Source organism: Microtus pennsylvanicus, chromosome 4 (assembly GCF_037038515.1).
Source record: "Microtus pennsylvanicus isolate mMicPen1 chromosome 4, mMicPen1.hap1, whole genome shotgun sequence".
NCBI classification, from domain to species: Eukaryota; Metazoa; Chordata; class Mammalia; order Rodentia; family Cricetidae; genus Microtus; species Microtus pennsylvanicus.
This window is the reverse complement of record NC_134582.1, coordinates 25,210,689-25,234,342: the sequence shown is the minus strand read 5'-3', so window position 1 is coordinate 25,234,342 and position 23,654 is coordinate 25,210,689. Positions and strand designations below refer to the sequence as shown.

The following is a 23,654-nucleotide window of genomic DNA, read 5'->3' as shown; positions in this document are numbered from 1 at the left end:
ACTCAGTCTATAACAGTTATGCACATTATGCTGGTGGTTCAGCTGTTTTCTTTTTTTAATATTCATTGAGCTCTACATTTTTCTCTGCTCCCATTCCTGGCTCTCCCCCCCCCCCCATTCAATTCTTCCCCAAGGTCCCCATGCTCCAAATTTACTCAGGTGATCTTGTCTTTTAAGACTTTCTACTTCTCATGTGAATTATATTTATGTAAGTCTCTCTTAATGTCTGCATTGTTGTCTAAGTTCTCTGGGATTGTGGTTTGTAGGCTGGCTTTCTTTGCTTTATGTTTGAAAACTACCTATGAGTGAATACATGTGATCATTTCTTTCTGTGTCTGGGTTACCTCACTCAAAATAATGTTCACTAGTTCCATCCATTTTCCTGCAAAATTCAAGCTGTCATCATTTTTTTTCTACTGTGTAGTACTCCATTGTGTAAATGTACCACATTTATCTAATCCATTCTTCGATAGAGGGACATTTAGGTTGTGTCCAGGTTCTGTCTATGACAAACAAAGCTACTATGAGCATGGTTGAGCACACGTCCTTGTGGCACAATTGAGCATCTTTTGGGTATATACCCAAAAGTGGTTTTATTGGGTCTTGAGGTTGTTTCCTAATTTTCTGAGAAATCACCACACTGATATCCAAAGATCACATAATCCATTAAAATACAATGGAGTACAGACCTAAACAGAGAACTCTCAACAGAGGAATCTAAAATGGCTGAAAAACACTTGAGGAAAGGTTCAACATCCTTAGTCATCAGAGAAATGCAAACCAAAACAACTCTGAGATTCCATCTTACACCTGTAAGAATGGCCAAGATCAAAGACACTGATGACAACTTATGCTGAAGAGGTTGTAGGGAAAGGGAAGACTTCTGCATTGCTGGTGGGAATGCAAGCTGGTACAACCCCTTTGGATGTCACCTGTTTTCTTAATAGAAACTTTGCCAGTCACCTAAACCAAATACTCCAAAATATTTTTACCATAAATTGAGATGCAGAGTTGCATAAATATGGCTAATGAAAAACACTAGACAAAACCTTCTCTACTTAAAACACAACCAAAGAACAAGCTCATGAAGGTTGTTGAGAATATTTGAAGAATGCTGCAATACAGTGCACATGGAAGACAATTATGGAAAATGGAGGCTCTGGGTAGTCAGGTTGAAAAGGGAACAAAGTACCTTGAATAGAGCGCTTTTGATTCCAAGCCTGAGCTTATTTGAATGTGGCAAGTCCTCTTACAACTCAGAAATTGTACATAGTAGATCCTAGATTTTCCATAATTACACCACAGTCATAAATTTTCTGAAAGGCAATACTGTAGCCATCAATAATTTTGAGCTCCACAAAGAGTTGTAATGGAATACACACTATTGCATTGGTCCCCATGGGTACCTCTATTTACATAGCTCCCTCCCCTGTGTAAGCTATTGGTGTATGGTGTCATTTTAAGACCAAATCTAACCACTCTCCATTCCAACTTTCATGTTCAAAGGCCCCTTGAGTGGCTCCAACAGGGTATCACAAATTATATATATGTCTTTGGCTGTTAGAATGTCTTTACCCTGTGTGACTGGCTGCAGATCAGGTTCTCATAATCATTAGAGACATCATAGTCTGTAGAGACACCATTGGTATCCAAACAGAACCAAAGCCTATGCAGCCTCCTTCATAATACCCAATTTTTTCAGGGGAAAATATTTTCCAAATTAATTCTCCTACCCTATTGGTAAGACACTGACACACCAGATGCATAAAAGAGGATGAAGAAGTTTGGGAATGAAAGGCGAATTGATGCCACCAAGGAAACACAAAATCTGTCAATGGACACTGCAAAGGAAGCTGAGGAAATGCGAGAAAAAGAAAAGAATAATTCTAAAGGAATTTCCTGAGGATAAAGAGAAGATATAGCATCACTACATAAAATCATTAACACAACTCATTGCATAAATACTGAGAAGTTCATAAAATAAGTAGGTATCTTTTTTTAAAGTGCTGTAGGGCTAGGGAAGTTCATGGGTAAAGTATTTGCTCTACATGTATGAAGACCTGATCCCAAATGTATTTGTTGGAGTTCTCTAGAGGAACAGAAATGATTAGAGAGATAGAGAGATAGAGAGATGATAGAGAGAGAAAGAGATAGAGAGAGAGAGAGAGAGAGAGAGAGAGAGAGAGAGAGAGAGAGAGAGAGAGAGAGATGGATATACAGGTGGAGAGACAGATGCAGATATAGACACAGATTAGAGTGGCTTAAGATTGTTATCCAACTAGTTCAACAAGGACTGTTTACCAATGGAAAGACCAAGAATCCAGTAGTTGTTCAGTCCATAAGGCTGGAAACCTTAGCTGGTTTTCGGTATAGGCTGGAATAATGAGGAACTAGGCTCTAATGCCAGTGAAGGAATGAACTTGCCAGTGAGAGTGAGAACAACTAGACAAAGGACAAGAACTTCCTTCTTCCATGTACTTTATATAGGCTGTTAGCAGAAAGTGTGGTCCAGATTAAAGGTGGATCTTCCCACCTCAAGAGATCCAGATTTAGTGTGGGCCTTCCAACTTCAAATGGTTTAATTACAAAAAAAGTCTCACAGGTGGACCTCGATGGTCAGATTTTAGTTAATTGAAGTTGTGGTCCTATTGACAACCAAGAATAGCCATCATACCAAGTAAACCAAGAATAGCCATCATACCAAATAAACCAAGAATAGCCATTATACCAAATAAACCCAGATGTGGGACTGCATTTCTGTAACCCAGTGCCACAGTAGTGGGGTAGCCGGCAGAGACAAGAGAATGCCTGGAGTCTTGTGGGCCAGCCAGCCTTGCATAACAACAAGAGACTGCCTCAAACAAGAAGGAAATCAAGAACAAGGGGCTGAGTTTGTCCTCTGACTTCCACACCTATGCTGTTGCACGTGGCCAAAGAAGAATGCACACCACACACATATATACACACAAACACACACATAGGGGAGGGGTATAAAAAAAAGCAAGACAAAATTATGCCACCAGAGATACATAATATCTTCTATTCTTCTTTTATTTATATATTTAAAAATCAGAAATCTTGAATCGACATAAATCAACGAGTTAATTTAAAACTACAAGTTAGGCATCAGGGATAATATAGCAGATGACACCTGTCCTGATATCTTTGTGAATGAAGAATCGGGGTATCAAGGATGTGCTGCATTCAGGAAAAGGAAGAACAAACAGAAGGGCATTAGGGATGAAGAAGCGGGTGCTGGGACCACGAAGAGCAAAGAGGAACAGAACCATGAAGCAGAGAAAAGTGCTGGTGGTAAAACAGGAATTCTAGGGCCAAAAGGCATGGCCTAGAATAGTTATGAAGAAAGATAAAAGGACTTGCAGGTGGGAATGAGATGGCCAAGGTGACCAGAAAGAAAAAAGACAAGGCTCTGACCATTTTGACAGGCTCTGGCAGGATCCTATGAAGTCACACACACTGAGAACATTAGCAAGGGATCACTGCCTACTCCCCAAATCTACCTTCAAATGCAGCTAACTGTAACAAACTAAATTTTGAATAAGAACAATTTCCAAAATACCTTCACCTACTCCAGGAAGATCACCCATAGCCCACCCCACTGGCAAGGAGCTGTGTAGTGACTGAGGAAAACTGCAGCTCTATCTTAGTAACAGTGATAAGGATTAACACTGCACAGACAGGGAAGGGAAATGGGCCCATGCTAAAACTCCAAGGTGGCCATGCTACCCAAAAGCAAAAAGACACAGGCTCATGAATGACAGGCATCCTATGCAATGATCTGAGACCAGCAACACTTGGAAGCTTGATTAGTGACGTCACAATTCAGGCTAATGGCCAGCAGAGAAGCCAAGGTCAGATCAGGGAGCTTCAAATGTGTCCTCCCCTAACTGGACAAATGTCATATGGACACCACATTATCATATGTGTAGCACGTGACACATTCTAGTTTATTCAGCCCAGGATAAGTCCAGAAAGTTAATCAATCCAATAGAAAATGACCCCAGTCTTCATCCAAAGTCCCTACCATGCAGTTATGTAAATTGTCCCCTCTTGGGTGTCCCTCCCACATGAGAGAGTAATCCTAACCTTTTTGGAAACCACTGCTTAGATAGATAAACAACAAAACCAAAAATGTCAATTTAAAACCCTGAAGAAAGTTGTGGGGAAAGGAGACCCTCCCTGGCCCCCACTTGTCCCTTGTTCTAAGGTTTAAATCTAGAGAAATGAAGACCTCTGGGAGCAAACTCTGCAAAACAAAAATTGAACTGAAGACAACCTGCCTGTGGAGAGAGCCTTCTATGCCACTCTAAATGTTGGGCTAGTGCAAGGGAGGTGATGGCTACTGAGAGAATTGACAAAATGCCCTGCAGTGGAGGGGGGAAATTCAGAGATAATTCATCTCCAAACTGCAGAGGACACCTCCATAGATGAAGTGATCAAAGACCTGGAAGATCATGCAAACACCTGAAGGCTTCTCACCTGCTCACAAACTCACAGAAGTAAGCATACTTAGGCAAAACTTGTAGGTTGTTGGTACAAAAGCCACCTAAACCTGGGTTTTCCAACTGTGAATGTCATTGCCTACACTTGCAATCCCCTCAGACCCTCAGACAATGAAATGTATACCTGTCACAAGCCAGGACACACAAAAAAACCTAGCTACTAAGAGCCCCCTCCCCATGCTGATAGCTGGAGAGATCCGAACTAGAAACAAGCTTCTTAGATACTATCCTTTTGTGGCAGGCAGATTATTAGAAACTGGTCTACATTTTACTTTTCGGAACTGGTAAATATGTAATGTTACTTGGAAGGGAAGCCTTGAGTTTGCCACTGAATTAAAGTTAATTTAAAAACTTTCTATTGTCATCAAGAAACTCCTTACTGATAAAGATACCCATAGGTTCATAATCAAAATATGGTGGGTGTGGTGTCTATCAAGTAAACAGAAACTGAAAATAACCTGGTGTAGCTATTATTCCACTACCTGATAAAATTAACTTCCAACCAAAATTAATCAGAAGAGATGATGAAAGCTACTCTACATTAAGAAAGTAACAATTTTTTATTTTAAATTTATTTATTATTTTCCATATCTAAAATAAAAAAAATAAAATCATTGGTAGACAATGTGAAAAAAAGAAAATAATTTGTCAAGAATATTTAACAATTATAAACATATATTCACCAGACGTTGTGGACACCAAGAAGACAAAGATTTGATTTTTCTGGGTGATAAACAAAATTGACTATCCTTTGGCCAAACTAACCAAAAGAAATAGAAGATGAAAATTAATAAAATTAGACATGAAAAGATTAACATGATAACAGACACTGAGAGAAAGTTGAGTTATTGAGGAGTATTTTGAAAACATAGATTCCAAAAAAGGGAAAATCTAGAAGAAAAATGGAGAAACTTCTTGTTACATATGATTTACCAAAATTAAACCAAGAGAATATAAAAACTAAAACAGATCTCAAAGGAGCAAATATTTCTGGGCATGGAGTTTTACTAATGAATTTTTTATTATACAAAAAGCTGTTTAGGTAGTCTACTTCCTCTGGAGTCATTTTGAAATTGGATACCACGCAGAGAACTGCTGATTTAATCAAGTTTCCAATTTACTGTCAGGTATGAACTATATATTTTACCATATTATCTTACTGTGGCAGGCAAACCAAAAGAAATATGCCTGCATTTTTTTATCTGTGAAACTAGTAAACAAATCCAGTCAAATGAAAAGGAACCTTTAAGGTGACCATGGGATTAAATTTGTTTATTTCCTTGAAATAAGCAGATGTTTCTGGATTATCATACTATAAACCAAGAGGCCTCATGTTAGCAAAATTAGTGTTAGTTTAACAAATATAAGAGATAATCATCACGCAAAGAAAAAGATTGTCTCTTGACTTACAGCTTCATTGTCTGTGGTCTGCGATTAAATAGCCCCATTGCTATTAATCTGCAGTAGTACATCAAAGTGGAGAACACATGAAAGGAAAACACATACACACAAACAAACATACACACACTCAGCTCATGAGTTAGAAGCAAAAGCAAGAAAGAGAAATAGGTCCAGTGTCCCCTCAACAGCGTATTCCTCATGATCCCAAACCTTCTTAGGAAGTCCCACTACTGAGTGGTTCTACTATGTGCCAACAGCACCATGCTGGTGAGCAATGAACTTTGCTTTGGGCATACTTGAACCTCAACCACAGTGTGCTCCAACTTGTAGAAGAGGGAAACAGAAGGGGTCTGAGTGGGTCCTGAAAACTAAACAATGGTTGCCAATTCCAGCACACACAATTTAAGATGATGGAAGGAATCACACCCAAAACCTTGATGATCTCTGAAAGGTGGCAAAGCAAGCAGACGAATTCTCCTGGAAGAGAATTCCAAAGAGCAAGAGAATCCACCCAACACTAGACTTTAGAGACACTTGGGTCAGACTTCTCAATCCAGAACTGCTGAGAAATGAGCTTGCATTATTTTAACTCTGCATTTATGATAAATGATAACAAATGCACTTATTAATTCCTCAGCATGATGGAATTGGTTGTGGTTTTCACACATTTTAATCATGATCCTCTATAGTCTTTACCTGCAGGGCATCTATTTACTTTTTATTTGCTCTATTTGTTTGGTATATTTGCTCTATATTTAATTTAACCTGATCTACACTTGCATTTAAAGTGGTTTTATTGAAAATTGGGCATAAAACAGTCTTGACTGTTTTTCTTTAATACATTTCAAAAAGTTGATTTTGTTTGTTAGTTTCAAGACAGTGTTTCTCTGTAGCTTTGAGCCTAGAACTAGCTCTTGTAGACCAGACTGGCCTCGAACTCACAGAGATCTGACTGCCTCTGCCTTTAAGTGTGCGGCACCACCACCTGGCTAAAAATTGATATTTTAATTGGACCTCTTAAACTATTTATATTTTATATATGTGTTAATATGGTTATACTTAGTCTACCAATTTTCTGTTTTCATGCCTGTTCTTTGGTAGGGAGGAATCTTCTTTCCTTGCAGATTTTTTTTCTTTTTTTGGCGGGGGGATTTTTTGAGGCAGGGTTTCTCCGTAGCTTTTGGTTCCTGTCCTGGAACTAGCTCTTGTAGACCAGGCTGGTCTCGAACTCACAGAGATGCGCCTGCCTCTGCCTCCCCAGTGCTTGGATTAAAGGCATGTGCCACCACCGCCCGGCTTCCTTGCACATTTTTTAACTGAGAATATACTACTTTCTATTTCTACCTTATGATCTCATAGTTTTATGTTTACGAAATAGTCCTCAGGTTTACAATGCACACTCAAAACTTGCATAGGCTGCTGATAAAAAGAATGCATAACAAGTGGATTCTCTTCTTCTACCATTTGGCTTCTGGGATATGGCTCAGGAGATCAGGCATAGAGGCAAGAGTCTTAATCTACTGAGCCTTCTTGGTGACTTTCCTATCATAATGACACTTTAGCATACTTCCAATGTTTGTCCTCTCAACGTTTTTGTCATTGTAGTCATCTTTCTCATATGGTTGAGGTGATAACACTTTTATGTCCCTCAGAAATCTCAAAAACTAGGCTGGAGAAATGGCTCGGTAGGTTGGAGTGCTTGCCACAAAATAATGAGGACTTGAGGGCAAAGATTAACTGCAACAAGGTAAAAGCCAGGTGTGACCACTCTGGGGGAGGGATGAAGACAGGGGATATGCCAAGGCTTTCTGGCCACTATCATAGCTCCAAATTCAATGAGAGACTGTAGTGAAGAGAAGCAGGCTGTGTCTTCTCCTTAATTGGAAATAATTACACAGAAATTGTATTCATTTAAACACTGCCTGGCCCATTATTTCTGGCCTCTCATTGGCTAACTCTCACATCTTAATTAGCCCATTTCTATTAAATCTGTGTATTACCCCGTGACTGTGGCTTACCGGGAGAGATTTAACATGCCTCACCTGGAGGCTGGCTCCATGGTGGCTCTCTCAGCCTGCCTTCTTCCCAGCATCCTGTTCTGTCTACTCTGCCCCACCTAAGGGCTACCCTATCAAAAGGCCAAGGCAGCTTCTTTATTCAATCAATGAAAACAACACATAGAAAGAAGACCCTCCTACACCAAGAGACATTTGCAAATAAATAAGGAATAGCATAAAATACTAGGATAACTGCTATCTTCCCTTGATTTCTATGCATGAAGAAACACACCCATACTTGCATACACATACTTGCACATACACCACACACAATATACCATCTACATACAACACACACGTATACACAGGCATACACACCACACACAAAAAAATCTCAAGAACTATCTCAAACTTTCTTACAAAATTTGACTGAAAATTGAATGCCTAAAACCTTCTTCTTTGTAGATGCCTGCATACTTTTCAACTAATATGTGGAAAATCCATTTCTCATTTGAGCATCAGAGCTAACAGCTAGATTTCTACTGAACTTTTTAATAACTACAGCCAACATTTTATAACTTATATTTGATTCACCAAGTCTTTAAAGTCCTCTATCTTCATATGTATTTTAACACTGTAACCTTAACACATCTGACACCATGATGGAAGTACCAGTCATGCCAAAAAACTTAGCACACAGGCAACACAATAAATTTCATACCAATATCAAAACAAATGTCTGATTTACCAAAATCCACAATGCTAGGAAAGTCCTTAAATGTACTAAACTTGCTTCTCTGCTTCTGAGATTCCACTTCTGGCTAATTGTTAACTAAGTGTGTCAACCCCGGATGCGGGTTTGTTCTTTAAAACTGTGAGAAAGACTTGGGACTGCATTGGGATCCCAAACACCCAGTGTAGTCTCCAGCCAGCTAATAAAGACATTTAATTTGTTTAAAGCCATGTCTGGATGGTCAGCTGTGACTAACACCCCCACAACAACACAGATTTCATCTATTTTGTAAAACATTTCTAAGTTGATATGCTAACATTGTCTATTTTTGGAGCCTTGGACTTCCACCTTAGCCTACCTCCAATCCAGAAGCATTCGGACAATGGTAGACTTTGCTATGGTTTTGATAGTCTTTGGTTATCAAGATAAGTTTGAGGGGATATCAGGCTGCCTTATTGATTGAAGTCTTACTTCCAACTCTTCTGTTTCTGTAGATACCAAGGCTGTTGAACCTCCAAGTCCAAGACCAATGAAGCCTGGGTGAAGCATTGGGCTACAAATGGAGTTTCCAGGCTCAGTTTCCTCTCCTTGCTCCTTCTCCAGAGAACAATATTCGCACAGTGTTTCTCTGATACTCTGGTTAATCACGTTTTAAACATATGGTTTTCACAGTCACAGTGGACCAGAGTGACTGCTGCTGGACGTTCTCTTCCTGTTCAGACCCAGAAATGTTAGCATTAGATTTTTTCCTGAAAGACAGTGGTATTGCAGACACTTATGCTCTCTGACTTTTGAATCAGGTTCTAACTGGTCTGGGGTGTGAGGTTTGTGGGGTGAGTTGTCAGAAATATCATTAAGAATGTTCAAGAGTCTTCATTTATTTACCACATCAGAAATATAGGATATGCTAACCTGGGGTCACATTGACTTTCTGTTTCCCTTCCTTAAAATGACTATATTTTTAGGAGGATAAAAATCAGTGGTGGATACTCTTGGTTGAAAAGTTGACTATCTCAGAAATTCAGGAATTAACTAAAACTCAAGTGGCTGGGTACATTATTGAGGGATATTATTATTAATTAAATCATTTGAAGTGTGAAGTCCAACTTTTAATCTAAACCTTTTTAAGTGGGAAGATAGATGTTTCACCTGGACCACACCTTCTGCTGCTAGTCTATATAAATGAGATGAAGGGAAGAAATTTTTTATATTCACCTGTTGCTCTCAGTGGTAAGTCTATCCCTTCTCTGGCATTAAAGCCTACTTCTTCAGGATTCCAATGTATTCAGAAGACCAGATAAGACATTAAACTGGATTCTTGGACCTTCCATTGATAGACAGCTATTGTTGGACTAGCTGGACCACAGCCTGTAGCTCATTTTAATAATCTTATATAGACATCCATGTTTGGAGGATTCCATCAAAAAGACAAGTGATCTGGATAGGGATGTAATTCAAAGGTTTGTGTCTTACAAGCCAAGACACCCTCAGACTGTCAGCAACCACTATGTCAGTTTACCCTGAACCTGAACTTAAGGGAAACAGAGATGGAGAAGGGAAATATAGTGAGAAATACTAGTAGCATAGTTAAGAGATACTGATTCTCCATATGAATGCAGAGAAATGGCAGCGTGTGACAGCTTATTCATAAAAATACTATCATCTGTTCAGTTGGAATACAAAATGACAGTGTTCCTAAGAAGAATTGGCAGTTCCTCAGAGGAGTGTCTACCTTTTCCACTTTGAGTCACTGAGTGGTGCTTTAAAGACTCTACTTAAGAAACACTCAGGGAAATAGAAAAACATATACCTCTGGGGAGTACATTCAACAGTATAGTCTTTTTAAAGAAAGATTTGCTTTATTTTCAATCATGTCTATGTATGGTGGGGATTGAAGTATGTGCATGTAAATACAGAGACAGTCAGAGGCATCAGAAATCCCTGGAGCTAGAATTAGAGCAGCTGTGAGCTTCCTGACATGGTGTCAGTAACACACTCGGGTCCTCTTTCAGAAAAGTACAAGCTCTTAACCACTTAGCTGTCTCTGCAGCACAGGCACATAATGTTGAGAAAGCAATCACTCCCATGTCCAAGTCAGTTTTCTCCATAGAACTGAGAGACAGGTGCATCTGTTTATGGCATATAGAGAGGTCAATCTCTGGAAGTATCTATACCTACTATGGAATGGCACTAAACTTTCTGTTGTAGCATCTTACTATCGTGGTATTTTATTTGTGGCTTAATAAATAAAGCTTGCCTGAAGATCAGAGGAAAAAAGCAGCCATACAGTTCAGGGAGTGGTGGCACACACCTTTAATGCCAGGACTTGGAAGACAGAGGCAGACAGATCACTGTGATTTCAAGTCTACCCTGGGCTACACAAGATCGGTCCAAAAATAGATCCAAATAATGGTGGCTCATACCTTTAATACCAGTGTTTGGGAATCAAACACCTTTAATCCCAGAACTAGGGAAGTGGAAACAGAAGCTATATGTCTGGGCAGAGAGAGGAATATAAAAGGGAAGAGACAGGAACTCAGGGGTGTGTGGAGTTTGAGGATTCATGTAAAAAGGTCCTCTCTAGTGACTGGCTGTTTTGCTTTTGTGATCTTCAGGTTGAACCCCAATATCTATTTCTGAGTTTTTATTATTTGTGCCACGTTTCACCATGTGTAATATATGACAGGCCTGGACAATATAATTATAATTAATTATTACTCCTCCTTGGTTTAAAGAATCTACATCAGAAACCATAGGTTTAAGCGTTGCATCTCCTCAGGGTATTTCCACAGTATGCTAACACACACTAACATTCTACATCTTTATAAGTCATGGACTACAATCACTTATGCCTAGAATCAGGTGAGTCAGCATTGCCTCCTACTGGCCAGTGAGGTGCAGATCATTGTGTCTCTTCTGAAACTCTTCATGGCCTTTCAATCTAACCCAAGGGATGCTAGCTGAGAGACCACTGTGGTCATTGCATTTCTCTGTATGCATGATTAGAACAGCACTGTCAAACAGCTAATGGAACTTTTGTGTGTCCTGAGGTCAGATGCCCTTTTATAAGCAACTGATGACATTTAAATCCATCAAAAAGCCTAGAGAGGCAACTAAACCAGTATGCCATTCTGAAATGTAACTGCTAAGCCTAAGTAAGGCAGTTAGTTCTCTTTTTAGTACAATATAGTCCTACAGTGGTTGCCACTGGTTGTGTTTCCAGATCTTACTGATAAACGTGCAACGATGAATCCATCCTGCAAATAAGTGGATTTCAGTAACTGATCTGTAGCAAACAATAAAATGAGATTGCTCTAAGGAGTATATGCATTGTTATTTTCCATCAGTTAGGTGAGGCTTAAATCAGACTTAGAGGATGGAAATCATTTTCTCTTCATGTCCTTGACTAGAAATTACTTTTTTACTTTTTAGTATGTTTTACAAAAACCTTTTACTATTTTTAGAAATTCAAATTTGACTTTTGTGTGTGTCCTGTATTTTCATGTGTGTGTGTGTGTGTGTGTGTGTGTGTGTGTGTGTGTGTGTACCTGTGTGCCCTCAATCATACATGTACACATGTACATGTGGAGGCTGGAGGTGTCAATGTATGGTGTCTTCCTCTATCACTCTCCACCTTATTTTTTAAGACAGGGTCTCTCATTGACCCTAGTAACCATTGACAGGTAGAAGACTGCACAGTGATCCTGCCTCACCACACTGGCTTTAGTGGACGTAGAAATCCTAAGTGAGGTCCTCCACGCACAGCAAGTGCATGACAACTGAGGCATCGCTTCAATCCTCAATATTTCATTTTTAGAGATTAATGATCCTATAGAAGTAGCATATGCTTGTACTCTACCCCTCAGAGACCAAGACCAGGCAGATCTCTGTGAGTTAGAGGTCAGTCTGGTCTACATACTGAGTTTCAGGATGGCCAGGGTGAATAGAGAAACCTTGTCTCAATGAAATGAATAAATATTTGTATTGATTTTTAGAATTTTTGAAAAGAAACAAGGAGTAAGACTGGGGATGTAGTTCAGTCGGTAGAGTTTAGAGAGACCTGGTTCTGTCCCCCTCAACAAATCGCACCTCTGATGCCAGCACTGGGGAGCTAGAGATAAACTAAACAGAAATTCAAGCTCATTAGCTGTTCCACTGCAACACAAGACCAGTCTGGCTGCATAAAAACGTTTTGAAAAATACAAAACAGGGTGGTGAATGTACTGTGGTGAGGAGGAAAGATGGGTGCGTGGGTGAGAAAGGGAAAGACAGGAGAGACGGTGAGGGATCTAAGTGGAAGGGAAGCTCACCCAAACCCCCCTCTGTGGCTTCCCCCTCTTCCCACATTCCGTGTGTGCACTGTTTGTGACTTGCAAGCAGCACAGAGAAGCAGTTTCAGTTTCCCATTCCCGGCAATGACTGGAAATGCAGTTCTCCTTGCTATTGTGGCTGAGAGTTCACTGGGAGTCCTGCATTCCTTCCCCTGTCAGAACGGCTGTCACTTATCTTGAGAACTGTGAGCAGACAGGGCCCTAGGGCCTGACCCAGCCTAAGGAAAAACATCAATAACAACAACAAAACGCACCTGAATTACAACCCTGTAAATGAGCTTCAGGGGCTCAGACAATGAAATTGACCATAGCAGGTGTTTTCATTGGTGTTGGCTAGTGACCAGCTATTACTCAATGTTTATCCAGCAGTGTTGCTTAAAATGAAGGTGACTGCTGCAATAGGTTATCTGTAAATTAGTTATCATGGAAACTCAAAGAAATTGAAATTCCTTGGTCTTGGCACGTTACACCCTCTAAATCTCCATCCACAGGGACTGTTCAATGTACACACAATGTCTGTTAGCTGTATAACGGCTCACAAAATCAAGAAGGAGTTTCTGAGGCAGGCAAGGAGGAAGCTTTGCAACTGTAATCTCAGCAGTCAGGAGGCTGAGGCAGGAGGATCACCAGGAGCTCAAGTTCAGACTAGACTGCATATTCCTACAGGGTACTAGACCTACACGGTATACAAAGGAAGACGCTGTCTCAAATTATTATTATTTTTTTTTTGGTTTTTCGAGACAGGGTTTCTCTGTAGCTTTTGGTGCCTGTCCCGGAACTAGCTCTTGTAGACCAGGCTGGCCTCGAACTCCCAGAGATCCACCTGCCTCTGCCTCCCGAGTGCTGAGATTAAAGGCGTGCGCCACCACCGCCCGGCCTCAAATTATTTTTAAAAGACACAATCACTTGAGTGATGAGGCAACTTACAGAATGGAATAGAGACAAAAATATCATGGTAGTAACCAACAACTTCCTGCTTGGATTTAATATTACTACACAGGATGACACCCATACTTAGTGCCAATATATCTGGACAATAACCTAAGGCTATTCTGGTCATATACCCTGATGAGAACCTACTACTGTTATTCTGCTATGCGACATAACATTAAACTAGCTCCTAATTATTTTCCATAATGCCCATTGGTTAAGGCATTGCTTAACCCTTATTATGGAATCTCATATTTTCAGTAAATTTCTTAATCAATACAGATATGTACAGCTTGTCAGCGTGTATAGAATAAGACATTGACAAATGTCCAGAACTAAATGAAATATACATATTTCTGCTTCCAAAGACAGAGGAACAGTTGTCAAAGGAAGGCTAAAAGAGTGAAAGCCCAAAAGTTGTGGATGACCACAAGGTCATGTGTCCTTTGGACACTACACATATGGACTCACAGTGATGGTGCAGCATGTGTAAGACCTATCCCTGCATTGTGCCAGACTCAAATCCTGCATTGAGAGGGGAGTTGAGAATGACAAGAATTAATGAACATGAATCCACAATTTTGAAGAAACAAAGTTGTAGTCAGAGGGAGTCAAATGGGTTGTGTCTTGGGTAATCTGATAATTGGAATCTGCACAGGACTTCAGAAAATGTGTTGTGTGACTTTAGTTCAGGCTGCATTTGTGGAGTCAGGAACCAGGAAATTTATCTTTCAAGAGCTGCTTCCTACATAGTCAATACTCTGCATCTCTGTGTTTCTGATCTTTTCCAATCCCCGTTCAACATTGTTAATTTAGGAACACCTGGCCTTTTCTGCCAGTTAAGGATGAGCTGATAAAATAAAAAAATTGTGGCGAACGCCTTTAATCCCAGCACTCGGGAGGCAGAGGTAGGTGGATCTCTGTGAGTTCGAGACCAGCCTGGTCTACAAGAGCTAGTTCCAGGAAAGGCTCCAAAAGCCACAGAGAAACCCTGTCTCGAAAAACCAAAAAAAAAAAAAAAGAACTGTTTGTTTTACTTCACTTTCCTTTTCCTGGAAATGCAAGTGATTCCTAAAAGCAACTTATCCTTGCTCCTCTGTGACTGGCCAAAACATACTGAGAGGGGAGGGGCAGAACCTAGAAGGTCTATAAGTCCTGCAGAGGAAGGAGGAGTGGGTTTCATATGACAAGACTGGACTACTGTTGAGGGTGGTTCCTGCAGCTGAATTACAGTGAGCGCACACACTGGACTCGGGATTCTCTGGTAAGTGGACAGGGGCATTCAGATCTAACTTCTAACCCTCACCTTCTCTCTAAAGAGCTGAGAGGTAATAAGGCATTGAGGAACATGCCCTGAAAGTGGGGATCCTCAGTTTAAAGCTGGAGTGCTTGGGTAGAAGGTGGACAGGACTGCCTCATAGATGGTCTTAGTCAATTCTTCAGGTTGAGCTAAACCTAAAGGAAATGATCTGGATATTGATTTTGATTTAAAAAAAAGCATTTTCAATTGTTTTGGCTTGTCTGACATGGCTGTAAATAGCTGCTTCAGGTGATAGAATATCTCTAACTTGTGCATGAGGTTGTTGTATGTTACATTCATCTTGTTTCCCAGTTCAGGGTCAACTATTAAATTCCTTACATTCCAAGGCCCCTGGTCTATGGAGAAGAGGTCTCTCTGCACACTGCTTTTGATGTAGCTGGCTGTGGAAATCTGTGCCTGAAGAATCTTGTAAACTGTGGTCTTCTTTATTGTAAAGCAGGGGTGCTAAGGATCTTCTCTCCATCTATGAGGAACATGTCAGGATGGGTGACAGCTGTCATTTAGGCGGGGCGTCCTGCTGTAATGATTGCTCTGTCACAGCCTTCTCGTTCCCTCAGATCATACTCAGTAGAAAGACCTTGCAGACAACTGACACATTGGTATCTGAACCACAAATTCAAGAACAGAGAGAATGAGAGGGGAAAACCTGAAAGATGAGAACAGCTTGTGTGCTTCAGAGACAGTCTGTCTGTGTCCTGTGGGTGACTGTCCCCTTCAACAGTAAATCTGGCTATGGTGTTTATGTAATCAGGTTTAGCTGCCCTTTGAGGACATTCTCTTTACTCACCTCTTCCCGCCCTGTGCCTGCAGTCACTCTGCTATCTCAGTGCACTGTACAGTGGGAGGATGACAGCAAATGATCCCGGATGAATAGACATTAATGGGCAGCAAGTGCTGTGGAGAGACAGAAACATAGTGAAAGGGTGGGGAAAGATGCGGGCATGTACACTTTTATATCCCAATCAGGGTGTAAATGCTAAAGCCTGCCTATTCAAAGCAGAACCTAGAGAAAGGTCATTAAGTTACTAGCCATGTCACTACTGGGGAAGAGCAATAAAATAAGGAAAGGAAGCAGTGACAAAGTACAGTCCTGGAATGAGAAGACAGACTGAGATACCAGGGGGTCTGAAATTCAGATACCAGATGTCCCAGAAGTGCAATAATTATATTCAAATGTATGTTGTATGTAGCTTGTGCACTCTATACCTAATGTGTGGCCTGAGTGAAATTGGGATTCTTCTGGTACATTTCAGGATTGACGTGACGTGATATGACTTCAGTGTCATAACTCTGGCTGTTTGATCATGCATGTTGTTGCAAGAACCATCACAGGAAATATAGCAATGCCCGTGACATGCTCAAAGCTCGTACTGAGGAGGTCTTGAAGAAGATAATGCAGGCAGAGTTGTCAATTGTGCTTGGATTTGGAAATAGAGATTAAGTCTATGAACTGATTTGGTAGAGGGGAGACAGACAGAGGAGGCTCCAGGGTGACAATGGGGATTGTTGTCTCCTTAACTAATGGTGAGATCCTTGTGCTGCTATTGAGGACTTTAAGGCAGGCTTGTAGAGAATAAAGGGGCAAAAATATGAGATCTGAGCTACCTAAATACCCAACAATCAAACTCATGTCCTTGAATCTGTCAGCAAGTGTATTTACCTGCTGAGCCATCATGATGAACTTGATATTCATTTTCTTGAGACAGGGTCTCAAGTAGCCCAGGCTAGGCTCTAATTCACTGTGTATCAAGGATCGCCTGAACATACTGAACCTTTTACATCTACTCCATGTGTAGCAGAACTACAGGGATCCAGAAGTGCCTGCATTTGATGAGATGCTGGGGTTGAACCCAAGGCCTTAGTCATGCTGGGAAAGCTCACTGCCAGCTGATCTACATCTGCAGTGCACAGTTAGGTAAGTGATGACTTGGTGACTCGGAAACATTGTATTGAAGAAAAGGATTTTAACAGTAAGAGTAAGAAATTTATTATTATTAAAGTTTATATTCTTCATATAGGTGAATTCCAAGTCACGGATAAGACAGAAGGAAGGTAAATCTAGAAAAATTAAAAATTATCTCAACCAAATACAGTAGTTGGGCTTACTGACATATTTTGAAAAATCAATAAAGCAGACAAATTAGATTTACGTGATCATTTGAGATTTCACATTGATTAAATACTGATGTTAATTATAATTCATTATTATTTACTTTACAGTGTGAAAAACTAGATGTGTGTTGATTTAATTTCTATTCATCTGAAGGCACACACTGAAAGAAGTGTGCACAGATGGAGAAAACATCTTGGATGTGATCTACAACACTGCAGTCTGGTTAGATGCAGTACAATTGCATTTGTGTTTGTTGTTTTTGTTGCTGGCTAAAGCACTCACGCTGTTTTTTATATAATTTTCCCTTACTTTACTTAAGTTTTAACTTCTCCATAATTAAGGAAATTAATTGAAAACTAGAAGAAATTTATTCTAATTTCCTTCCTACTGCTTTTATACACACTATGACCAAAAGGATTTTGAAAAAAGAAATGATTTTTTGGGGGGGTTTACCCATTCTGCTCACACTCCATTGCTGAGGGAATTCAGGGTAGAAACTTAACAGGAATAAAAGCAAGAACAATGAGAGAATGTTGTTTACGAACTGCCCCCCCCCTTAGTTAGACACTTCTTCCTTATATTACCAAGGACCACTATCCCAAGGATCCCACCCAGATTAAGCTGGGATTTCTCATATCAATCCTCAATCAAAAAAAATGTTTTATAGGCGTACCCCAAGTTCATTCCAACAGGGGAAATGCTTCAAATGAGATTTTCTCCTCCAATCAGACTACACCTGGTATCTTTTTGACAAGAACAAAAACTCAGCAGAAAATGTACGGGAAAGAGTCAATATCAGAACATAAGTAAGGCTGCAGCACAGGGAAGAAATGCTGTGCTACGGACAAAGTCGTCTTTGATCTTTTGCAACTTATTCTCTCTTCCTTTTTTTCAGTGATTAATTTTTTTATCAGAATCATGGGTCAGTTATTCTCTGACACATCTAACAATGAAGACAATGGAGATTTGGTGTCCAGCGCCACTAAATATTTTCTGAAGATTAAAGCAGAAAACAAAATCATTTCTCAGGAGACCATTCATTTAATAGAACTCCATCTGAAAAAAGGAAACATTCAAGGGGCAAACTCTGTAATCAATGATGCTTTAAAAAATATTGATAAGGCCCCAATAAGCATTGCTGTGACAGGAGAATCTGGAGGAGGGAAGTCCAGCTTCATCAATGCTCTGAGGGGGATAGGACCTGAAGACCAAGGTGCAGCTGAAGAAGGGGTAACCGAGACAACTATGATAAGAAACTCATATAAGCACCCCAAAATTCAAACGTTGACTTTATGGGACCTGCCTGGCATTGGAACTATGAACTTTCCACCAAAAGATTATCTGGAGAAAGTGAAATTCCAAGAGTATGATTTCTTCATTATTGTTTCTGCCACACGTTTTACAAAACTTGAACTAGACCTTGCCAAAGCAATCAGATTCATGAAAAAGAATTACTACTTTGTACGAACCAAGGTGGACAATGATTTACAAAATGAAAAGGAATCCAAACCACGCACCTTTGACAGAGAAAAGACCCTGCAGCAGATCAGAAGCTACTGTGTGAACACCTTTACTCAGAATAACATGGGTGAACCACAGATTTTCCTGATTTCTAACAAACATTTATCTGACTATGATTTTCCAGTTCTGATGGATACTCTGATAAAGGATCTTTCTAATCAAAAGCGCCACAATTTTATGCTTTCCTTGCCTAATATTACCGAGGCAGTCATTGACAGAAAGCACAAGTCTCTACAGCAGTATATCTGGTTGGAAGCCTTCAAGGCTGGAATTTTGGCTACTGTTCCTGTAGTGGGCATGATCAGGGATGATGTGGAGAAGCTGAAGGAGAAGTTAAACCACTATCGAGTCCTCTTTGGAGTGGATGATGAATCTGTGGAATTCATGGCTAAGGATTCTCAAGTGCCTGTTGAACAATTAAGAAAAATCATTAAATCACCTTTTTTGTTAGAAACTAAGAAAGAAGAAACATTAGGAGAATTGTTTTTAAAATATTTGGAGAAATTTGCCTCAGCTAATGGTGGGCTCCTTGCTACAGGTCTTTACTTTAGAAAAACCTTTTACTTAGAATTTCTTTTCCTTGACACAGTGACTGAAGATGCCAAAGTTCTCCTTAGAGAGACATATTCAAAAATATAGTTCAAATTCAACTCATCCACAGCTACTGACCATGACAAGATCAAACGGTTAGTGCCAGGAAGTTACTGGATAAATTTCCTCTATGATATCTTTTTTTTACAGTAGCCAATTTTCTACTACTATGTGACAAACTAAGGGTAAGAGTCATGTGTGTTAATATGTCAGAACCTGACAACCCCAGCTTCAGCACTCTACCTTCCCCCTTGTCTTTCAGCTCCACATGCACACTTGAATACAAATGCACAAGCACACACACATATATGAATGCATGCATGCATACATGCACACACACACACAGTGCACAAAGCACTTGCCATGCCATGCAGATAGAATGAGCAGAGATCAATTTACACAACCTGTATAAATGTTGAGTGGGTGGGACAGCCACCTTGTACTCCAAACTCAGAATGCAGAAACAGTGGAACCATGGAGCAAGCTGGCTAGCTAGAGCAAGTAAATCTGCAAGCTCTGGCTCAGCTGTCAGACTCTGCCTTGGAAAACGACAGGAAGCATTTGAAGATAAAGCCTAACATAAGGCAGACCTGCCTAGACACATGTGAACATGCATACCATACAGAGAGACACATTTTAATATGAAATAAAATGAAACTCGGGAAGTAAAAAAATCTAAAGTCTTACAAACTACTGTTGTGAAATATAAATTGTAAGATGTGCCCAATGTGGGCAACTACATCCACATAAAATTTGAGAGAGTTTAATAAAAAATTTCAAACACAAAAGAACAGAGTTTAGTGCAGCGTCTTGGTAGTTACATTTTTTTTTCCAATGGGCTCTGTTTGCTGGTGGCAAGTGGGGGCACAGAAGCTCCTTTATGAGTGGACTTCCTGACTCAGCATTGGCAGTGAAGGCTGCTCAGCTTCTTTAGGAGAGGAATTACTGGTTCAGGCTAGTTGGACAAACAACTCTGGCTCTTTAAGGAGATGAAGCACTTAAATGGGGTATGTGAGCAGCATGTTACAAATTGCTTAACGGTGATATATATATGCAGTGAACATTCCTCTGCCATGTTGGAATGGGTGACGTCAACAAGCAGGGCCACAGAGTTGGGTCTAGTTGCCTACTTAGCATTTTTTTTTAAAAAAAAAATGTGCTCTGGTCAAAAAAAAAATACTTACAGATACACACTCAATAAAGACAAATTCAGATTTTAAAAAAAGACCTCTAAATGGGTCACAGTGTTGAATAAAAGTACATAGGCTGAAAGAGAGAGAAAGAGGAAAAAGTATATAGAAAGTTATAATATACAAGAGTACAGGTAGTCTTATATTAAAGGAGTAAAGATAATAAAATAAATATTAAACTTGAAGAAAAAGTAAGAGTAAGAAAAATGAGCCACGTGAAGATGGAATATACACCAAAAGTCTGGATTATGTATATTACTGTGTCTTATTTGAATTTTTGACTATGAATGAGCTAAGTAAAGAGAGATATTTGATTCTGGGGGCTGTTAAGCTAAACCAACATATATATTTTAAAGGTATCTTGACTTCAAAATTTGGGTCTAAGGATATGTTGTTTGGAAAAGCAGTTTTGCTTTTCTTTCCACAGAAGATGAGAACCTGTGGATTCCTTCCAAAGTAATGTGGTTTAATGAACCAAGACCCATAAAAAGTTTCAACAGACCCCAAAATTACCTCGCTTAACAGAAATTAAGATGCAGTTTAAAGAGAACTACATCCAAATTTCCAAATATCCTTTATGTTTGTTTGCATTTAAAGGGCAATATGCTATAGAAATGAATACTTTGAATTTCTTTAGATCTTCGTTTATTGATACAAACTTTTAGTTCAATTTTGTTATATGTTTATTTCTGCTTTTGTTTAAGGTATTGTGTTTGTGAATTTTATTTTAAAAATATAATGTATACTTAAGAAAAACAGATTAATAATCATTTGTAATAGTCAAACTTATAGTCATTTTATTTGGGCTGTCTAGATGTAGAGACTTATATTTCAGATGGATAGGTATATTTGAAATCTTTCTAAGATATGCAGAATATGACATATAAATGTTTTAAGAACTTAAACTCTTCTCAACAGTAAGACATGTTTGCTTCTGGCAGCACCAATTACTTCAGAGAGAAGCTTAATATAAAATTTGCCTTCAATGTAACAAAGGTAGCCATTTGGGCAAGAAACTCTTTTGCCTGGACTCATAGATGGTATGCTGTATGAACTGGACATGCCGGACCCACAAAAATAACTGCTAAACTAGCATAAAGGTGAAACAGTCCTTCAGGGTTCCTGCTTCATAAAAGAGTCTGCCAGACATTCTGCCAGATACAGAAGAACGTGAATGACAAACTGTCAATAGAGGCAAAACAGTCTTTGAAATTTCCTGCTTCACGGAAAAGTCTACCAGACACTCTGGACATGTAGGATGAAGATGGATGCCCCAGTGTTACAGAAGAACTTTGGGTGACTATCCAGGCCATGAGATGTCTTTGTCAATTCTAGAGTTTTGGAAGTTTTTGAAAATGCACTTTCTGTTAACTTAGGTAATAATAAAACCCTTGGGTGTCTTTGATGTAGTTGAAGAATAGATAATTATAAGTATAGTTTTACTTAGTTATGATAAAAATAAAATAGATAAAAAAATTGTAATTGTAATTCTTGCTTGATACCTTTTTTATGTTTAATTTTGCTATGTTAAAGTTAAAACCTTCCTTTTTGTTTAGGCAGAAAAGGAGAGGTGATATGCGATTCCCCTCTGTATGCTGTGAATGTGTTCTTTTGCCATTGGTTAATGAGTAATACTGCTTTGACCTACAGAAAAACAGAACAGAGAAAGACAGAATTCCAAGCAGAGACAGAGAAGAAAATATGTAGAGTCAAAGAGATGCCATGTAGCTGCTAAAGGAGAAAGATGCCCACCAGTAGACCACAACCTTGTGGTGGTACATAGATTAATAGAAATGGGTTAATTTAGGATATAAGAAATGGCCAGGGATATGTCTAAGTCATTGGCCAAGCAGTGTTGTAATTAATACAGTTTCTGTGTGATTATTTTGAGTTTGGGCATCCGGGAAACAAATGAGCAGACTCTGCCTACAAAGTAAAGCCAAAAATCTAAGTAAATAACACTTGTCTCTGGCATTCCAGAGTTGGGGTATGAATATAGTTTCTCATTAGGAACCTCCAAACAGACCATAAGCTTTAGGCTTGGCTTTCGCAACCCAAGAAGCAGACAGAATCAGCCACCAAAGCTGGGAAAGGATCCACATCACTTAGCACTTTAAAGGTTCATGAGGTCAAAAAATGCTAAATGATATATAGTAAAAAAGATTCAGAGAGAAAAAAACTGTAAACAGGTTCCAGTGTGTTTTACAATGTACATACACTTAAGAAAAAAATTGGGATAGCCACAGGAAGAAATATATTAAAAATAATGAAGTCTTAAAGAGACAATAAAAGTAAGAGAAAAAAGCCACATTAAATGGGAAATATACAAGGAATCTGTATAGTATTGTATTGAAGTTTTTGAATGCTGATGGGCCAAAGATAACTGTTAGGAGATATGGACCGAAAAATTGAACCAACCTATATACTTTAGGACTATCTTAACTTTAAAAATTAAGTCAAAAACGTATTTGTCAAATGGAAATCAAAAACGCTTTGGAGTTTTATTCCCACAGGAAACAAGAAGCTTTGGATTCCTTCAGGAATAATATGGATCAACTTTGAACAATGAGGCCTCTTGAATCTTGACAGTTGATAAATATCTGTAAAGGTTATAGCTGATCTTCCCAGGACTTGGCCATTATCCCAATTTTCCACAGGGACCCCTAAATATGTCTATGCCCACACACAACAGGATGCAATTTGGAGAACACAATGCCCATATTTCCAAGAGGGATGTGGGAGGTTTTTGGTTATTTGGTGGGTTATGGATGTTTCCTATCACTTAGGGAAATATAAGAATCTAGAAAAAAAAAGACAACTATTAATCTCAGGTATTTTGCATTGTCCATGAATTCTAGTATATTGATACAAATTTAAAGTTAATTTTGTAACACTGTATATATGTTTCTACTCTTTTGGGGGATATTGTGCTTATGCAATTCATTTAAAGATGCAATGTATAAGAGCATGTTGAAAAACACAAATCATGGTAGTGAATGGCCT

At 39.2% G+C, this 23,654-nt stretch overlaps 2 protein-coding genes across 3 annotated transcripts in view; both read left to right on the top strand.

The window, feature by feature from the left end:
* Positions 1–15,099: 15,099 nt before the first annotated feature.
* Positions 15,100–22,147, top strand: LOC142847683 (interferon-inducible GTPase 1-like). 2 transcript variants are annotated; one of them, XM_075968605.1, is made up of 2 exons: positions 15,100–15,179; positions 18,245–22,147. In XM_075968605.1, the coding sequence occupies exon 2, from the start codon at positions 18,268–18,270 to the stop codon at positions 19,507–19,509; it is 1,242 nt and encodes a 413-aa protein (XP_075824720.1). In that variant the 5' UTR covers positions 15,100–15,179; positions 18,245–18,267; the 3' UTR covers positions 19,510–22,147. The 2 variants fall into 2 exon arrangements, with proteins under 2 accessions (XP_075824720.1, XP_075824719.1); XM_075968604.1 differs by lacking the exon at positions 15,100–15,179 and adding an exon at positions 17,068–17,151.
* Positions 17,075–23,654, top strand: part of LOC142847684 (interferon-inducible GTPase 1-like) — a 43,091-nt gene continuing 36,511 nt past the window's right edge. Inside the window, exon 1 of the mRNA XM_075968606.1 lies at positions 17,075–17,151. The gene's annotated coding sequence lies outside the window, so the exon portion shown is untranslated. The remainder of the gene's footprint in view (positions 17,152–23,654) is intronic.

What these genes read in the sequence shown, in the direction of transcription:
- LOC142847683 (XM_075968605.1), top strand. Translation starts at nt 18,268, where the DNA reads ATGGGTCAGTTATTCTCTGACACATCTAACAATGAAGACAATGGAGAT.